The following is a 16,360-nucleotide window of genomic DNA, read 5'->3' on the forward strand; positions in this document are numbered from 1 at the left end:
CTTGTCTCAAAATAATAAAAATGGCTGGCGATGGAGCTCATCCTTTTTACTGTCAAAAAAAAAAAAGAAAAAGAAAAAAGCTTATTTAGGTTATGGTTTTAGAGGGTTCATCCCAGCTGGGTGAGGTGGCACATACCTGTCATCCAGGCATATGGGAGGCTGAGGCAGGAGGATCACTCCAAGTTGGAGACTAACCTGGGCTGCATAGTGAGTTCAAGGCCAGCCAGGACAACATAGCTAAGCCATGTCTAAAAAACAACAACAACAACAAAAACAAACAAAAAAACAGTGGAAGAAGAAAAAGAGAGGAGTCCCAAGCCCTTTGAGGACGTGCTGCCGGTGACCTGCAGACCTCTCCCTAAGCCCCGCCTCCTACAAGCTGCCAGCTCCTATCAACAGTGCCACCTTGGGGATGAAGCCTGTAACACATGCAGGACCCCCTCCACAAGGGGCAGCTAGTGTTTCCTGTTCACTTTGTTCCAAACACCATGTGGAGCACTTTGTACCCCCGACCCTATCCAAAAACCTTGGACAGAAGGTTTTGTTGGTATCCCAGGCTACACACATGGAAACACGAAAATTGGAGAGACAAAAATGCTTATTCAAGCCACCCATTGTGGTTAGGGGAGGTTCTGGGGCTTAGATCCAGATAAAAATGATAAAGTGGTTTTGGCTGGTTGGTTGGTTTTAAAGGTTCTCTCTATGTAGCTCAGGCTGGTATTGAACTTGCAGCAACCCTCCTGCCTCAGCCTCCCAAGTGAATGCTGGGATTGCAGGCATGGTCCACCATACCTAGCCAAAAAAAAAAAAAAAAAAAAAACACGATAAACTGAAATGATGCTGACAGAGCCGTTAGCACAGTGTCTCAAGCTACGTAGGCGCTCAGGGAAGGCAAGTTTCAGTTAGGAGTTGAAATACTTCTGCTTGGTCAAAACCAAGCCTTTGGCAATGAGCTTGGATTTTGACAAGTCTCTGTGTGTATTTGTGAAGGACTCTGGTTTTCCCAAATGGGACATCTGAGCTCTGTGACATCTTCTTTCTCCAAAGCCATGAGGAGAACAGAGACTGGAGTCAGCTAACAGATTTTTTTTTTTTTTTGGTGGGGAGATTCTAGGATTGAACCAGGGCCTTTGCCCTGAGCTATATCCCCAGTCCTTTTTATCATTTTATTTTGATTGTTGGGTTTTGTTTTTGAGCCAGGGTCTCGCTGTGTAGTTCTGGCTGCCCCAGAACTTACTATGTATCCCAGGCTGGCCTCGAACTTGTGGCGTTCCCCTTGCCTCAGCCTCCTGAGTGCTGGGATTACAGGCATGCATCTCCACTCCCGGCTGTTTCATTTTGAGCCAGGGTCTCGCTAAGTTGCTGAGCTGCCCAGGCGACGCTCACATTTACCATTCTCCTGCCTCACGCTCCTAGAATGCTGGGGTGGCCGGAGAGTGACCCCATGGCCAGGAGACACTGAATAAGTGCTACCAGGTGCCAGGCAGTGGGAAGGTCCTTGACCTGTGTCCTAACAGCATGAAGCTGTCGTTGAATAAATAAGCAAGTAGATATGGTCATTTGTTGTTGTTATTTTTGGCCTTTGAGACAGGGTCTAGTTATGTAGACCAGGCTGGCCTTGAACTCGCAGCGATTCTCCTGCCTCAGCCTCCCAGGGGCTGGAAATACAGGTGTGCACCACCATGCCTGACTAATACAGTCATAATGCTACAAGTAATTGAAATGAAAATTGGACTGATGTCCTATTTTGAGAGTGCAGGGGCGAGTTGGAGGAAGTGGTGGCCAGGAGGGGCAGGAGAGGTCCGGGAGGAAAGCATGTTCGGCCTGGGGAACAGCCTGTGCCAAGGTCCTGAGGCAGAAATGCGTTTGGGTCCCGAGAAGCTGTGGAGGCCAGTGTGGCTGCGTGCAGCAAGAAGTGGGGCAAGGCGAGGGAAGGGGCAGAGGCTGCCTTGGAGGCTTCCAGGGCAGGGGCGACCCAAGGCGGCCGTGGGACTCGGGGGCCTGAGGAGGCCTCAGAGGATGGGGTGGCGGAGGATTCTGCCCATCTCACCCTCATCTCTTCTGGTTCTTTCTGCGCAGGGATCCACTGGGTTTCCTGGGCCCTTGGGGCCACTGGGAGAGAAAGGAAAGCGGGTGAGTCCTGGCCCTGGCTGGGGCACAGGCAGGGCTGGGGCGTGGGTGCCGGGGCTGTCTCTGCTCAGAAACCTCATGTGCACATTTGTTGTATGCCGCGCAGGGTCTAGTAGGCCACCCTGCGGGCGTGACCCCGCCTGCGCCCCGGGTCACATGCGTGTGTCAGGCACCTGTGCATGCAGGCCGGCCGGGCCCTGGTGAGGGAGGCGGGCCTGCATGTACATCCCGTGACGGTGCACAGCCGTGTGCATGGAGACAAGGACGCACGCACGCATGCGTCTCTGTGCGCACCGAGTGTGTAACACGCATGCACAAGCGAATGCGTTCATGCAACAAGGCGCCACTATATGTGGGCATCGCTAGTGGGTAAATAGGCCCCGCGTGTGGCACATGGACGTGTCTTGTGTACTGGTGTGTCTATCAGGACCGTGTCGTCACAGGAATCATGGGTGCTTGTGTTTTGGGGGTGTAAGTGGTGCCAACACCGGCTGTGGTGGCGCGTGCCTCTAATCTCAGCACTGGGGAGGCTGAGGCAGGGGCATCGCTGTGAGTTCAAAACCGTGCTCTGGGCTACACAGTGAGTTTAAGGCAGCCTGAACTGCAGAGCGAAACCCCATGTTAGAACACCATGTTGCAAGGGACGCTCCCCGCGACAGTCTCAGGCTGTCGCCTGGACCTGCTACAGGCGTGCCCGAGCGAGCACCGCACGGCTGTGCGGCCGTCCATGTAGTGCAGCTGGCGGTCTCTTCAGACGCCACGGGTCCAGCCTGGTGTGTCACCGGGTGTCCGTGATCTTTGGGCAGTGGAGCGTGAACTGCGTGCAAGGCGTGTGAATAAACGTGCAAAGGTGGGCAGCTTCCCGGACATGTGACCGGGTCCCCTCGCACTGCTTTGCACCCTGACTCTCTCCTGCTTTCCCCACCTGGCTCACATTGCAGGGGAAGGCGGGCCAGCAGGGGCAGGAAGGAGAGCGAGGACAGCCGGTAAGCAAGTGAGCGGGAAGCGGTGACGGCCGAGTGCTGGGACCGGGAGGGCTCGGTTACCTCAGCGTCCCTGGGCGGGCGGGGAGGAGGGATCGAAGGAAGGGGGCCCCCACCTCGTGCCACTGTCTAGGGTTCCTGACTTCTGTTCTGTGCCTTTTTTCTGTCCAGGGCTCCCGTGGAGAGAGGGGGCAGCCGGGGGCCACAGGACAACCGGGCCCCAAGGTATGGGTTTGGTGGGCAATCAGGACCCGCTGCCCGGGCTGCTCTGCGCTCCTCGCCTGTCCAGCTGAGTCTGTTCTGGGATCCAAGTCTCTTTCACTCTGTCCTAGGGTGATGTGGGCCAGGACGGGTCTGCAGGAATCCCTGGAGAAAAGGTGCGTGAGTGTGTGTGTGTGTGTGTGTGTGTGTGTGTGTTTGCACATACATTTTTGAGAAGGGCACAAGCCCAAGGTGTCATCATAATGCAGAGGGACAAACGCAACCTCTGAAATCAGAGCGCCACAAATTCTGCCCTAGCTTTGCTACTCACCGGCTGTGTGCCCTTGGGGAAGTCACTTAACCTCTCTGTGCCCTGATTTCCTCTTCTGGGAACTGGCAGTGACTTCAGTCTCCACTCCAATGGGCAGCAGAGGTGAAATAATAATAATAATAATTATTATTATTATTGGTGGTGGTTTTTCATTCTTTCTTTTTTTTTTTCTTTTCTTTTTTTTTTTTTTTTGTACTAAGAATCGAACTCAGGACCTTGTGCTTGCCAGGCAGGGTGCAGTGCTACTGATACATCCCTAGGCCCGTTTTCTGAGATAGGATCTTGCTGTGTGGTCCAGGCTGGTCATGAACTCACTCTCTAGCCCATGGTGGCCTCCAATTTGTAGGGCTCCTCCTGCCTCAGCCTCCCAGGTGCTGGGATTACAGGCATGCGCCACCAGGTGTGGCTAGAAGTTATTTATTGTGTGGAGTTCAGCAGTGTGTGGACGAGAAGTAGGTGCCCGATAGGTGCCAGCTTTCTGTGCCCCGTGGACTCAGGAGGACGGCAGGCAGCAGAGGTGAAGTGATGATTTCTGCTTCCCTTTCAGGGCCTCCCCGGATTGCAAGGCCCCCCGGGATTCCCTGGGCCGAAGGGCCCCCCTGTGAGTGAGGTCACCCCCGTTGGGAGACAGGAGGAGGGAGACCTGGGGAAAGACTCCAACTTTCTCCCACCTTGTCCCCCAGGGTCCTCAGGGCAAAGAGGGGGTACCAGGGCACCCTGGGCAGAGAGGAGAATTGGTGAGTGACTCTTTCACTTTGGCCCCTACCTTACCAGGCCCTCTCTGCCCTCCTTCCATGTGACACCCCCATTTTATCTTCCCTCCAGGGCTTCCAAGGTCAGACGGGCCCACCTGGACCAGCAGGTGTCTTGGGTCCTCAGGTCAGAGTGGACCTCATTTTGCAGCAGCTGGGAGACCTTGGGTCTGGGTCTCTGATGCCCCCCCCCCCGACTCCCTCAGTCAAATGCACCCTCTTCCTCTGCAGGGCAAGATAGGAGACGCAGGTGCCCTGGGTGAGAGAGGGCATCCCGGCCCTCCCGGGCCTCCTGGTGAACATGGGCTGCCGGGCCCGGAAGGTGGAGAGGGGGCCAAGGTGAGGACCTGCCCTGTGGCTGAGAGACCCCAGGTCCCTTTGATGGCCCTCAGGCCACCAGGGGCTGGCAGCCCGCATTGCGGGGAGGTCCCAGGATCACAGATTTGCAGGAGATGCCCCCTCTACATGACCTGTCTGCTTGCTTTACAATTCCACAGGGGGAGCCAGGACCCTTAGGACCTGCTGGGAAGGAGGGGCCACCAGGACTGAGGGGCTTCCCCGGCCCCAAAGGTGCCCCTGGGGACCCTGTGAGTATCTTTGGGGACCCTGCCCCATGTGCCCATAGGCTGTGTAGCAGAGAAGCAGTGGGGACTCAGGAGGGCCTAGTGGTGGTGTCCAATGGTGGGACCCAGAGGGCAGACCTGGGGTCCCCGTGGGATCTCTTGACTATGTCATCTCCTCCCCTAGGGACCCTCTGGATTGAAGGGTGACAAAGGTCGCCCTGGTCCTGTCGGGGCCATCGTAAGTAAAACTGCCTCTGTGGAGTGGAGAGTGGGGTGGGGCGATGCAGGGGACATAGTGTTGGTTGTGAGTGTCACCCTGGGGTCAGGCAGGCCCGGGGCACACTTGATCCTGCTGCTCTTGGGCTGGGCCGGTGCATCTGGCAAGCCTCGGGCTCCTTGTCTGTCATGGGACTCACACTCTTGGCAATCCTCCTGCCTCAGCTTCCTGAGTTCCAGGGTGACAGACGTCTCCACCACACCTGGCTGTCGCTCTGGGATAAAGCCACGGCCTTTTCTAATCCTAGTCACTCTGACATCCCCACCTCTAAACACCACAGATTGATGGCCACCCTCTTAATGCCACAGTGGGGACTTCATTTTCACACATGAACCCTGGATTGGACAGAATGGGGCACACACCCATGCCATATCTGAACTGAAGCACCCCAACAAATACCTGTGTGTCACCCACCAACATATATTTTCTTCTGGAGCTTACACTCCAGTATAGCCAGACATGAGCGCTAAAAAATAGCCCAGAAGGGAGGCTGAGACTGGAGGGTTGCTAGTTCAAGGCCAGCCTGGGCTACATAGACCCTGTCTCGAACAAAAACAAAAACAACTTACTGTAACCCTCTGCTCCTGTTTTCAGGGCTCCCCTGGTGAGCGGGGTCCCCTGGGCCCATCAGGTGGCATTGGGCTCCCTGGCCAAAGTGGCAGCCAAGGACCCGTGGGTCCTGCAGGCGAGAAGGGGTCCCCGGTGAGTGTCCCATGTGTCCCCCGGCATCCCAGGATCCGGTCCTTTGACACCCAAGGGCCTTGACAAAAAACAATCGATTGCTTTCCACCCCACCAGGGAGAACGCGGTGTGCCGGGCCCCACCGGAAAAGATGGGATCCCAGGTCCCTTGGGGCTTCAGGGCCCCCCTGGAGCTGCAGGCCCTGCGGGAGAGGAGGGGGACAAGGTGAGAGGTGAGGAGCGGGGACCCAGGGCCGGGGAGGGGCTGGATTCTCCTCACACCATTTCCTCTGCAGGGGGAGGTGGGTGACCCCGGTCACAAGGGCAGCAAAGGCGACAAGGGAGATGCGGTGAGTGAGGGGACCCTGCGGAAAGGGCAGAGGAGGCCAGGGATGTAGAGGTGGGTGGGGAGCAGAGGCCATGGTAAGTCCTGCCTCCCTAAATTTCATCTTGAGGGAGAGCCAAGCTGGGTCTCTCTCTCTATTTCTCCGTCTCCGTCACTTCTCTGTCTCTGTTTCTGTCTCTGTCCCTCTGCATCTGTCTCCCCACTCCGCCCCAGTGGGGTGGAGCCAAGTGAGGTCACTTTCGGGTGGGCGTGGCATGCGGAGAAGGGGTGTGGTCAGGGTGGTACTGGGGGATGTATCTAGGGCCCCTCGTCAGGGATTTTCTGTCTATTCCCTCTTCTAGGGCCCACCTGGACCCACCGGCATAAGGGGTCCCGTGGGACACCCAGGACCTCCAGTGAGTGCTCGCAGCTTTGTGATCCTCTGGGTCCCAGCTTCCACCCCACCTTGCTCTTTGTTCAATAGCCCATGTCCACTCCATCCTTGACCTCAGTCTCAGCTGAGAAATTCATAACCATGTTGCTGGCTCTGCTTGGCACCTGGTGAAGGCCTCCTTGCTGTCACACATGGCACAGGGCACCCTGGAGGTGACAGAGCAAGCACCAGCCAGTTTAAGCCACCAAACCACCATGGGGGTCCCCACCCTCATGATTGCACTTGGTCCTAATCACCTCTCATCAGCTCCACCTTCATAAAGCACTTAAAAGACAGTGTGGTGGTGCACACCTGGGGTCTCAGCACTCTGGAGGCTGAGGCAGGAGGATCTCTATGAATTCAAAGCCAGCCTGAACTATAGTGAGACCCTGTCTCAAAAACCAAACAAATAATCCCATTAACATAGGAATCTGGGATTTATTTTCCAATTTGTGAATCTTGTCTACCCACTCAAGCCACAGCATGCCCATGCTCAACCCTGGCCCTAAGCCCCCTCCACTGGAACCCTGCCCATGCCTTTAATCTTTTTTTTTTTTTTTTTGTGGAACTGGGGATTGAACTCAGGCCCTTGTGCTTGCCAGGCAAGTGCTTATTCTACTGAGCCATCTCCCTGGCTCCAGTGCCTTTAATCTCGGCCTGAAACTTAATTCACCATATGGCCAGCTCAAAACTTTGACCCATAGCCAAGCATTCAGAAGGCTGAGGCAGGAGGATTGCTGTGAGTTCAAGGCCATCCTGGGCTGCATAAGTGAGTTGAGGCCAGCCTGAACTGCATAGCCAGACCCTGTCTCAAAACAAGCAAAGAAACAAAAACCAACCCTTCCCCAAACAAATTTTGACTCAACCCTCAATTTCTTTCCTGAACTAGCACCCTTAACCCAAAGGAACCCCAGCTCCAATCCTCACCTTCCCAAAACAGAACCCTGACTCCAACCCTTGATGCCAGTCTTGATCTTTGACCTCACTGTATCTCTGACCCTTGATCCCTACCTCATCTGTGCCCTGCCTTTGTCCCCTTCCCAGGGAGCTGATGGAGCTCAGGGACGCCGGGGACCCCCAGGCCTCTTTGGACAGAAAGGAGACGATGGAATCCGAGGCTTCACGGGGGTGAACGGCCCCCCAGGCCCTCAAGTGGGTGACTGGGCTTGGGGGATGATGCCTCAGTCCCCGCCTCTGCCATATGCCCCAATCTTGCTTCTTTGTTCCACAGGGGCTTCCAGGCCCTCCAGGAGAGAAGGGGGAGGTTGGAGACGTGGGGTCCATGGTACGATGCCCAGGCAATATGGGGGAGGCGGAGTTGTAGGGTGGTGGGGGACCTTACCTTTAGAGCCATTTTGGGGTCCTGCAGGTCCTTGGTAGCATGGATGTGCTTGTCACAGCCTTTCTGGGGCTGTAGGGTCACTGGGCACATCTTGTTTCCTCACAGGGTCCCCATGGAGCCCCAGGTCCTCGAGGTCCCCATGGCCCCAGTGGATCAGAGGTAAGGACTCTGAGGAGCTCAGGGTGGGAACCCATTTCCCGAGATGAGGCTGTCGGGATTCCACACACCTATCTCTATGCCCTGCTCTCCTAGGGCCCAGCAGGGCTTCCTGGGGGCATTGGTCAGCCAGGCGCCGTGGGTGAGAAGGTGAGTGAGTGAAAGGGGTTGTGTGGGGTGGAGGAAAATGTGTTCTGGGGGCCCTCCCCATCCACTAGGATTGCACCTCTCCTCATGCTCACATGACCTCCTGCAGGGAGAGCCAGGAGACACTGGGGACCCAGGACCTCCAGGACCTCCAGGAACTCAGGTGAGTGGCTGTGTGGCGTAGCCTCTGGGTTCGTCTCAGTGAGCCCCTGACCCCTGGGCTTGTCAGGCCAGCCGGACAGCTGGAGGGTGCCACGGCCCAGGACCACTAGGCATCCCTGGTTACCTTGATGAAAGACCTCCAGCAGGTCTCAGCGAGCACCGCTCAGGAGTTCAGGGCTGACAGGGCGGCTGCGTGTTCATTCCAGGGGAGCATGGGCTAGACCAGCTTTGCCCTTGATGATGTGCAGCTGGCCGACCCATAAGCGCTAGGTCTCTTGACCTCTAACCATTGGGTAGCCTAAACCTAGGCCTTGGTCTGGCTTCTGACCCCAGAACAATCCTGAATCCACATCTGCTAATCCTTGATTTCTGGAGAGTCCAAACCACCTGACCTTTGACCTCTGTCTGTGCAAAGGGCCCCAAAGGTGAAGTTGGTGAGAAGGGGGACTCAGGTCCATCTGGTGCAGCTGGACCCCCCGGCAAGAAAGGTCCTCCTGGAGAGGACGGACCCAAAGGGAACATGGTGAGTGCTGGGGGGAGATGGCAGAAACTGGGGGACATGAGTACCCTTGAGTATCCCCAAAACTTCTAGCCAGGGGTGCTTTCCTCCAATTTGCTGTTCCTATAAGCAACCTGCAGTATGGCCGGCTGGCTGGATAGATGGGTGAATTAATGGATAGAAGGATAAATGGATGGATAATGGATGAATTGATGATCAAATGAAGAGAAGAATGAATGGATGCTGAATGGATGAATGAGGGTGAATGGATTGGTGATGGACAGAAGGACTGGATGATGAGATGAAAGGATGGATGGGTGGGTGGACAGATAGATGGACAGGCAGATGAATGGATGGATAAATGGATGGTGGATGGATGGATGAATGGATAGATGGCTGGATGGACAGATGAAAACAGTACAGTGGATGCATAAATGGACAGATGGATGAATGATAGGTGGATGAATGATTGGGTGGATGGATGGATGAATGGATAGTGGATAAATTAATGGACAAATGAACGGATGATCCATGGATGAGAAAGAATGGATGGATGGATGATGAATGGAAGGACTGAATGATGAATAGATGCATGGATGGGTGGTGGATGAATGAGTGAATACACGGATAAGTGGATGGATGGATGGACATACACGGACGGTACCTCATTGTATGGGCTGGGAGTTCATTTCACCTTGAGCCATTCTAGCAGTGCTGGAGAGACCGCGGGGGATACCGGGTCTGATTTGGGGTTGATGTGAGTTTGGCACTGGGCCATAGGTGGAGTGTTGGCATGGTGCAGGGAGGGCACAGGGCACCCTGTGGTCTGTGGGACCTTCCCTCCTCTGCTGCCTGCTGGGTGCCCTCTCTGGGTCCCAAGTGGAGAGTTCAGGGAGGCTGAAATGAGGAGACACAGGGGAAGGGCTTAGTTCAGTGCCGCCCCCTTGAACTCCGGTGGCTCTGCCCGCCCAGGCACAGGACTCTGGGCACCAGCATGTGCCTGACAGCTTGAGCTGGGACCATTTATCTATTCAGCCAGTGAATGGCTCACCCCAACCTGGAGATGTGATCATGAATTTTCTGTTTCAGGGCCCCATGGGGTTGCCTGGAGATCTAGGGCCCCAGGGAGACCCTGGACCTCCAGTAAGTGTCACCCCCTCCCCTTCAAGCCTAGCATGTTCTTTAATTCTGTCCCCATCTCCCCGCAAACCACAGAACTGGGCAAGGTTGGTGGTGCAAACATCCCTCACTTTCCTGAAAGCCCCACCCCCAGCCTTCATGGCCCCTGAAGACCTCTCTGTGATCCCTCTCAACTTTCTTTTCCCCCGGGCTCCTGCAGGGAACAGATGGCTTTCCAGGGGTGAAGGGAGACCTTGGTGATGTCGGGGCACCAGTGAGTGGGGTACAGGGGATGTGGGGTACAGGGGGTGTGGATGATGGATGAGCTGGGGGACTCACGGGGTGGGTTTGTGGGGCACCCAGGGCCCCTGCCTGTGCTCCTGCTTTGCTTCCCTGAGGGTCCCCCCCCCATATGAGCAGCTTGGGAGTCCTCAGGAGATGAGGTGCTTGCCAGAGGCTTTCTTTTGGTCACTAGCATCCCCGGGCCAATGACAGAGCTGCCCTTCTTCCCACAGGGGCCGCCTGGTGCTTCTGGGGAACCTGGTGCCCCCGGACCACCTGGCAAGAGGGTGAGTGATGGCCCACCCCCATGCCCTGGCCCAGCCCATGGAACCACTATTTCCACAGTGCCCCACTCACCCCGCACCTCCTTCCTCAGGGTCCCTCAGGCCGCACAGGTCAAGAAGGCAGAGAAGGGGACAAAGGTGCCAAGGTGAGTGCCCACCCAGTGCCTGCACTGGCCCCACACAGGACTTGGGGGCACCTGTGACCATCCAGGGCCCCCTCCCCTGGGGTCTTGGCCCTCTCTTACCCTACCTGTTTCAGGGGGAGCCAGGTCCTGACGGGCCCCCAGGAAGCACAGGCCCTATGGGGCCTCAAGGGCCCCCAGGACGAGCAGGACCAGAGGGCCTCCCAGGGATCCCTGGCCCTGTGGTGAGTGGGGCGGCCTTGGGGTGCAGGGTGGATGATGCCATGTCATGCATGGGTCTTGGCCAGGAGGAGCCTGAGGGCAGCAGGGCACCCACACTGGCTGTGGCCTGGCATGGCCACTCTGTTCTGCTCCATCTGCAGGGAGAACCAGGCCTTTTGGGACCCCCTGGGCTGATGGGCCCCCCAGGCCCCCTGGTAAGAGATGGCTTCATCCCTGGCGTTCACTCTGAGGGCCACACGGGGCACCCAGGGAGCACTGGTGCTGACCCCTCGAGGGCCGTTTGCACTGCCCGTCCCTGAATCTCTCTGATCATTGGCATTTATGGTCTACACTGAGCATCCACCCTGGTCCTTGGCCTCATGGTCTAAACTGGTCAGCCTTCCTGTCCATCCTTCCTGTCCCCGCAAACCTCGGCCACCCCCCAACCGCACCCTCCACCCCTCTTCTCTCTCCCAAGTCCCCACAACCATATCCCCAGGAGTTCCCCTTAAGAGATGTCTCCCTATTACCCGTGGGCCTCGGGCTTCCTTTCTCCTTGAGAGTCACCACAGTGCTGTGTTCTCCCCAGGGCCCCCCTGGCCTCCCAGGGCTGAAGGGAGATGCTGGCCCAAAGGGGGAGAAGGTAAGGACTCTCTCACCACGCCCACCCAGCCCCAAGTCTGCCCCTCACCCTCTCCTGCCTACCTTCCACCTCCAGCCCCCACACCTGTCCCTCCCACCTCGCTCTCCTCCAGGGCCATTTGGGACTGCAAGGCCTCATAGGCCCCCCTGGCGAGGCTGGAGAGAAAGGGGACCAGGGACTTCCAGGCACACAGGGCCCCCGGGGCCCCCAGGGAGATGCTGTGAGTGTCCTGCTCTGAGGAGGAAGATGTTCAGAAGTCGAAAGTGGGACTTGGGGGCGACTGGGGCGCGGAGGATGGGGTTTGCCAGGAGACTGCTAGTGGGGAAAATGGGGGAGGGGCTATAATCTGGTGACCTGCAGGTTGGAGGCTGGGTTAGAATTTGGGGGTCTCTCTGGCAACTTGTCTCGGGTTTGGGGGACTTCCTTTGAGGCGCTGAAGGCTTGGAACATCTGGGTAATAGGACTGCACCCCATTAACTCGGAGCCTCATGCTTGTTCCTCAGGGGCCCCCCGGTTCTATGGGCTCTTCCGGCTCCCCTGGGCCCCCCGGTGTAGCGGTGAGTATGGGGATGTTGTAGGACCGGGTCACCAGGCTGGCCAGGCTGGGACCCAACTTTCCGTGTCTCCACCCTGCAGGGCCCTGTGGGGCAGAAAGGCTCCAAAGGCTCCCCGGTGAGTCCCCCTTCCCGCCAAAGCCCAGCCGCACCCCAGTATTCACCCTGCCCACTGCCCTTTCATGGAACCTAAGACGCTGGCCACTTTCCTTTGTACACTGTAAAGAAAAGGGCACTGGCCAGCACATTAGGACTGGTCCAAGATGTCATGTTGATTTGGGGGACAGGAAATAGGGGAGGAAATTGTGGGCGCGACCTCTCGGTGCGAACTCGGCCTGGGACAGGGTGAGCGTGCGCATGTGCGAAGGCAGGGGTCCCCACGCAAGGCGTCATCCCACGCTACCTTCCTGCAGGGATCACTTGGTCCTCGCGGCGACACTGGACCCCCAGGGCCCCCTGGCCCCCCGGTGAGTTCCCCAGGGGCACCAGATCTGGGGACAGGGAGCATGGGACCATGTTTGGGGGTTTCGTGGGGACCCCAGAGCTCGAGGAGGTGTCCAGGGACCCAGGGCACCTGGGCTGCGTGTGTGTATGGGTCCTGTCCCTGGCTTCTTCCCTCTTCCTATCTATCTCTTCTTTCCGTTTCTAGCTGCGCTACTTGTTCATTTCCATCTCTCCTGCCTCCCTCTTCTTCCTCACTGGGGTCTCCATCTCTCCTATCTCTCTTCATTTCTCCCCATCTGCGGGCCTCTCCTCCATCTTCACCACCCCCCAATCCGTACCCAGGGTCCCCCAGGCGAGCTCCCAGGGCTGCAGGGCCACCGCCGCCGCCGTCGCAGTGCAGTACCAGAAGGCGGCCTGGAGGAGGTGCTGGCTTCGCTGGCGTCACTGAGCTCCGAACTGGAGCAGCTACAGCGCCCTCCGGGCACTGCCCGGCACCCAGGCCTCGTGTGCCACGAGCTGCACCGGCACCATCCGCACCTGCCTGACGGTGAGGCAAGGTGTCCCCCTCCTGGGCTGGGCGGGGTTAGGGGGTGGGGGGACAGGAGGGTGGGGTAGGGAGACCCCACTTCCACTCACCTGGCCTCACTGCCTCTGCAGGCGATTACTGGATCGACCCAAACCAGGGCTGTGCCCGGGATGCGTTCAGGGTTTTCTGCAACTTCACGGCAGGAGGACAGACCTGCCTGTATCCAGACAAAAGGTTTGAGATGGTGAGCAGGGAAACCACGGTGGGGCTTGACCTTCCCCTGTCCAGCTTTTATTTTACTTTATTTTGGGGTTTTTGTCTTGTTTTGGTTTGGCATGGTTTGGTTTTGAGACAGGATTACTATTCAGTTCAGGCTGGCCCTGAACACACTATGTATCACAGGCTGGCTGTGAACTCCATGAACTCCCAGCAATCCTCCTGCCTCAGCCTCTTGATTACAGAGTGCTGGGATTACAGGTGTGCACCACCACATCTGCCTTCCACCTAAAGTTTATTGAAAATCTGAGGGGCCAGGGAGATGGCTCAGTGAAATAAGCACTTCCCTGGCAAGCGCAAGAGCCTGAGTTCAATCCCCAGTTCCACAAAAAAAAAAAAAAAAAAAAAAAAAAAAAAAAAAAAAAAGAAAGAAAAGAAAAAATCTGTCACCTTGTCTGAAAGGACCTGGACCACAGCAAAGAAGCACAAAGAAAATCCTGGGGCTGAGGATGTAGAACACTTGCCTAATTTTCAGTTGAAAACTGAAAACAGAAAAACAAAACCAACCCCCCCCCAAAGTCTCTGTTCCTATAGAGCTCTGCAGGGAAGACAGATTTTAAAAAGAACAACATTCAAATCTAGTACTCTACTAGCCAGACATGGTGGTGCACGCCTGTCATCCCAGCAGCTGGGAGGCTGAGGCAGGAGGACTGCAAGCTAGAGCGCAGCCTGGGTGACTTAGTGAGACCCTGTCTCAAAATTGAAAAAAATAAATCACAGATAAATAAATGAATAGGGCTGGGGGTGTAGCTCGGGGAGAGTGCCCTGGGCTTACTCCCCAGTATTAAAACAAAAATAGCACTGACAAATCCTAAGTCAACTAGCATTTAAAAGTGTTTGTGGCTGCCAGGCTTGTCCCAAGGACTTTGCTCACTCGTAGTGTCCTAGCCACCTGATGACCACCGTTGCATCATCATCCACATAGGAGAAACTGAGGCACAGAAGAGTGCTGAGATTGTTCAAAGTGGTCGAGTCCCAGATGACCTTAACCGGCCAGCTGCAGTGCCTGCCCACTACTATCTTGTAGGCCCCAGGGGCTCACTGCCTTAAATGTGTGACCCTCCTGCCTCAGCCTCCTGAGTGCTGTGATTATGGGTGTGCAGCACCACCCCATGCTATAGGTCCTCCTGGAAATCCTCACCCAGCAGGCCTGAGCCCGTGGCCTCCCCACACAGCTGCCAGGTTTAGCAAAAGTGAACAAGGGGTGTGTGGCATTGAGTCTAAACTTTTGGAGGGGCCTGGGGAGATGGCTCAGTGGAATAAGTGCTTCCCTGGCAAGCGCAAGGGCCTGAGTTCAATCCCTGGTTCCGCAAAAAAAAAAAAAAAAAAAAAAGAAATACATAAAATGGAGCTCGAGAAAGTCACTGGATGTGGTGGTCCGCATCTGTAACCCCAGAACTGGGGAGGCTGAGGCAGGAGGAGTGCCACAGTTTGGAGGCTGGCCTGGAATACATAGTGAGTTTGAGGCCAGCCTGGACTACATAGTGAAACTATGTCTCAAAAAAACAAAAACAAAAACAAAAACAAGTAAAGGGCTGGTGAGATAGCTCAGAGGACTAAGCGTCTGCTTAGGCAAACACGGGCTGAGGTTGGGTGCTTGGCACTGCATGCTGGGCCAGCCACTGAGACTGGGTGTGGTGGTACACCCCTGTAATCCCAGTGGGGGGGGGCTGAAAACAGGAGGGTCATTATGAGTCCGAGCTGCATAGTGAGACCCTGTACTGAGAACACTTAAAAAGAAAAAAACAAGTAAATAAATAAGTAAACAAACTGTTAAGGCCAGGCATGGTGGTGCACATCTGTAACCATAGCTACTCAGGAGGCTGAGGTAGGAAGACTTCAAGTTCAAAGTCAGCCCAAGTAAATCAGTAAGACTGTTTCAAAAGAAAATAAAAAGGGGTTAGGGATGTTGCAGAGTGATAGAGCACTTGCCTGACATGGGAGTTGTCCCCATCCCCCTAGGTGTGGGTGAAGGCCACTTGGTGGGTGGGAAGCTCGAGCCCCTTAGGTGCTGCTGACTACACAGCCCAGGGTGGCCTCTGCCTGTACCTCCCAGAAGACGCTGACTGGGGGGGATGTGGGGGGACAGAGTGGGCATGGGGCACCTGCTGCAGTGACGCCACCCCCACCCCCAGGTGAAGCTGGCCTCCTGGTCCAAGGAGAAACCTGGAAGTTGGTACAGCACCTTCCGGCGGGGGAAGAAGGTGAGGCCTGGGCCAGGGCAGTGCTTGTGGAGGGGACGGGGGATCCCGTGTGGGAGGGGATCACGTGGCCCCTGGGAGGTCCGAGGTGGAAATGCAGAGGTGAGACTGCAGGCCTGGTGGAGCCCACATCTCAGCCAGAGCCCGGAGAAGGAGTCAGGCTTGTAGGTTAGCCGGGCGGGCACACAGGCAAAGGCTGGGTCCTGACAGCAGCTGGGGAGCCTTAAGGAAAGGCTGGCTGTGCTGTAGGGAGCAGGCGGAAGAGGCGAGGCCAGGAAAGACCCCGGGGAGGCAGGGAGCTAGCATTGTGCTAGAGGGAGGGAGGGAGGGAGGGACCCAGATCCGATCTGTTTCAGGAAAATGTGTTTGGGGCTGCTGTGTGTGTGGACTGGAGGCCGGGATTCCCAGGAGCACGGGCAAAGGGAGTGTCGGTGGGCGGTGGGAATTGAAAGAAGGCCGGGCTGGGAACAGGGTCTGGGTTCAAGTCAACAGGGCTTTGTAGTTGATGGGATGGAGAGGAGAGGGGAGCTGGGGCTCCTGGCCTGGGGTCTCTCTCTGGCCCACCTCAGAGATGTGTACTGACTAGAGCCAGTTTGAGTGAAGTTTAGGGTTTATGGGTGCAGCACGAGACTGCTTCTGATTTCGTAAAGTTCGCATCTTAATGGAAAACGGGTGGAGCTATAAAATGGCACAAGGGAGCCCGGTG

The 16,360-nt window shown here is 56.4% G+C and overlaps 1 protein-coding gene across 1 annotated transcript in view; it reads left to right on the forward strand.

The window, feature by feature from the left end:
- The window catches only part of Col5a3 (collagen type V alpha 3 chain), a 40,083-nt gene that overhangs the window by 22,376 nt on the left and 1,347 nt on the right, over nt 1-16,360 (forward strand). Inside the window, exons 32-65 of the mRNA XM_004633010.2 lie at nt 2,080-2,133; nt 3,072-3,116; nt 3,285-3,338; nt 3,446-3,490; nt 4,193-4,246; nt 4,329-4,382; nt 4,471-4,524; nt 4,629-4,736; nt 4,895-4,984; nt 5,145-5,198; nt 5,832-5,939; nt 6,036-6,143; nt 6,214-6,267; nt 6,605-6,658; nt 7,720-7,827; nt 7,907-7,960; nt 8,123-8,176; nt 8,270-8,323; nt 8,430-8,483; nt 8,898-9,005; nt 10,071-10,124; nt 10,321-10,374; nt 10,616-10,669; nt 10,759-10,812; nt 10,926-11,033; nt 11,172-11,225; nt 11,600-11,653; nt 11,766-11,873; nt 12,157-12,210; nt 12,290-12,325; nt 12,621-12,674; nt 12,994-13,198; nt 13,309-13,421; nt 15,589-15,657. Coding sequence (XP_004633067.1) covers nt 2,080-2,133; nt 3,072-3,116; nt 3,285-3,338; nt 3,446-3,490; nt 4,193-4,246; nt 4,329-4,382; nt 4,471-4,524; nt 4,629-4,736; nt 4,895-4,984; nt 5,145-5,198; nt 5,832-5,939; nt 6,036-6,143; nt 6,214-6,267; nt 6,605-6,658; nt 7,720-7,827; nt 7,907-7,960; nt 8,123-8,176; nt 8,270-8,323; nt 8,430-8,483; nt 8,898-9,005; nt 10,071-10,124; nt 10,321-10,374; nt 10,616-10,669; nt 10,759-10,812; nt 10,926-11,033; nt 11,172-11,225; nt 11,600-11,653; nt 11,766-11,873; nt 12,157-12,210; nt 12,290-12,325; nt 12,621-12,674; nt 12,994-13,198; nt 13,309-13,421; nt 15,589-15,657 — 2,439 coding nt within the window. The remainder of the gene's footprint in view (nt 1-2,079; nt 2,134-3,071; nt 3,117-3,284; nt 3,339-3,445; nt 3,491-4,192; nt 4,247-4,328; nt 4,383-4,470; nt 4,525-4,628; nt 4,737-4,894; nt 4,985-5,144; nt 5,199-5,831; nt 5,940-6,035; nt 6,144-6,213; nt 6,268-6,604; nt 6,659-7,719; nt 7,828-7,906; nt 7,961-8,122; nt 8,177-8,269; nt 8,324-8,429; nt 8,484-8,897; nt 9,006-10,070; nt 10,125-10,320; nt 10,375-10,615; nt 10,670-10,758; nt 10,813-10,925; nt 11,034-11,171; nt 11,226-11,599; nt 11,654-11,765; nt 11,874-12,156; nt 12,211-12,289; nt 12,326-12,620; nt 12,675-12,993; nt 13,199-13,308; nt 13,422-15,588; nt 15,658-16,360) is intronic.

This window comes from Octodon degus, unplaced genomic scaffold (assembly GCF_000260255.1).
Source record: "Octodon degus isolate 3935 unplaced genomic scaffold, OctDeg1.0 scaffold00050, whole genome shotgun sequence".
Classification (NCBI taxonomy): Eukaryota; Metazoa; Chordata; class Mammalia; order Rodentia; family Octodontidae; genus Octodon; species Octodon degus.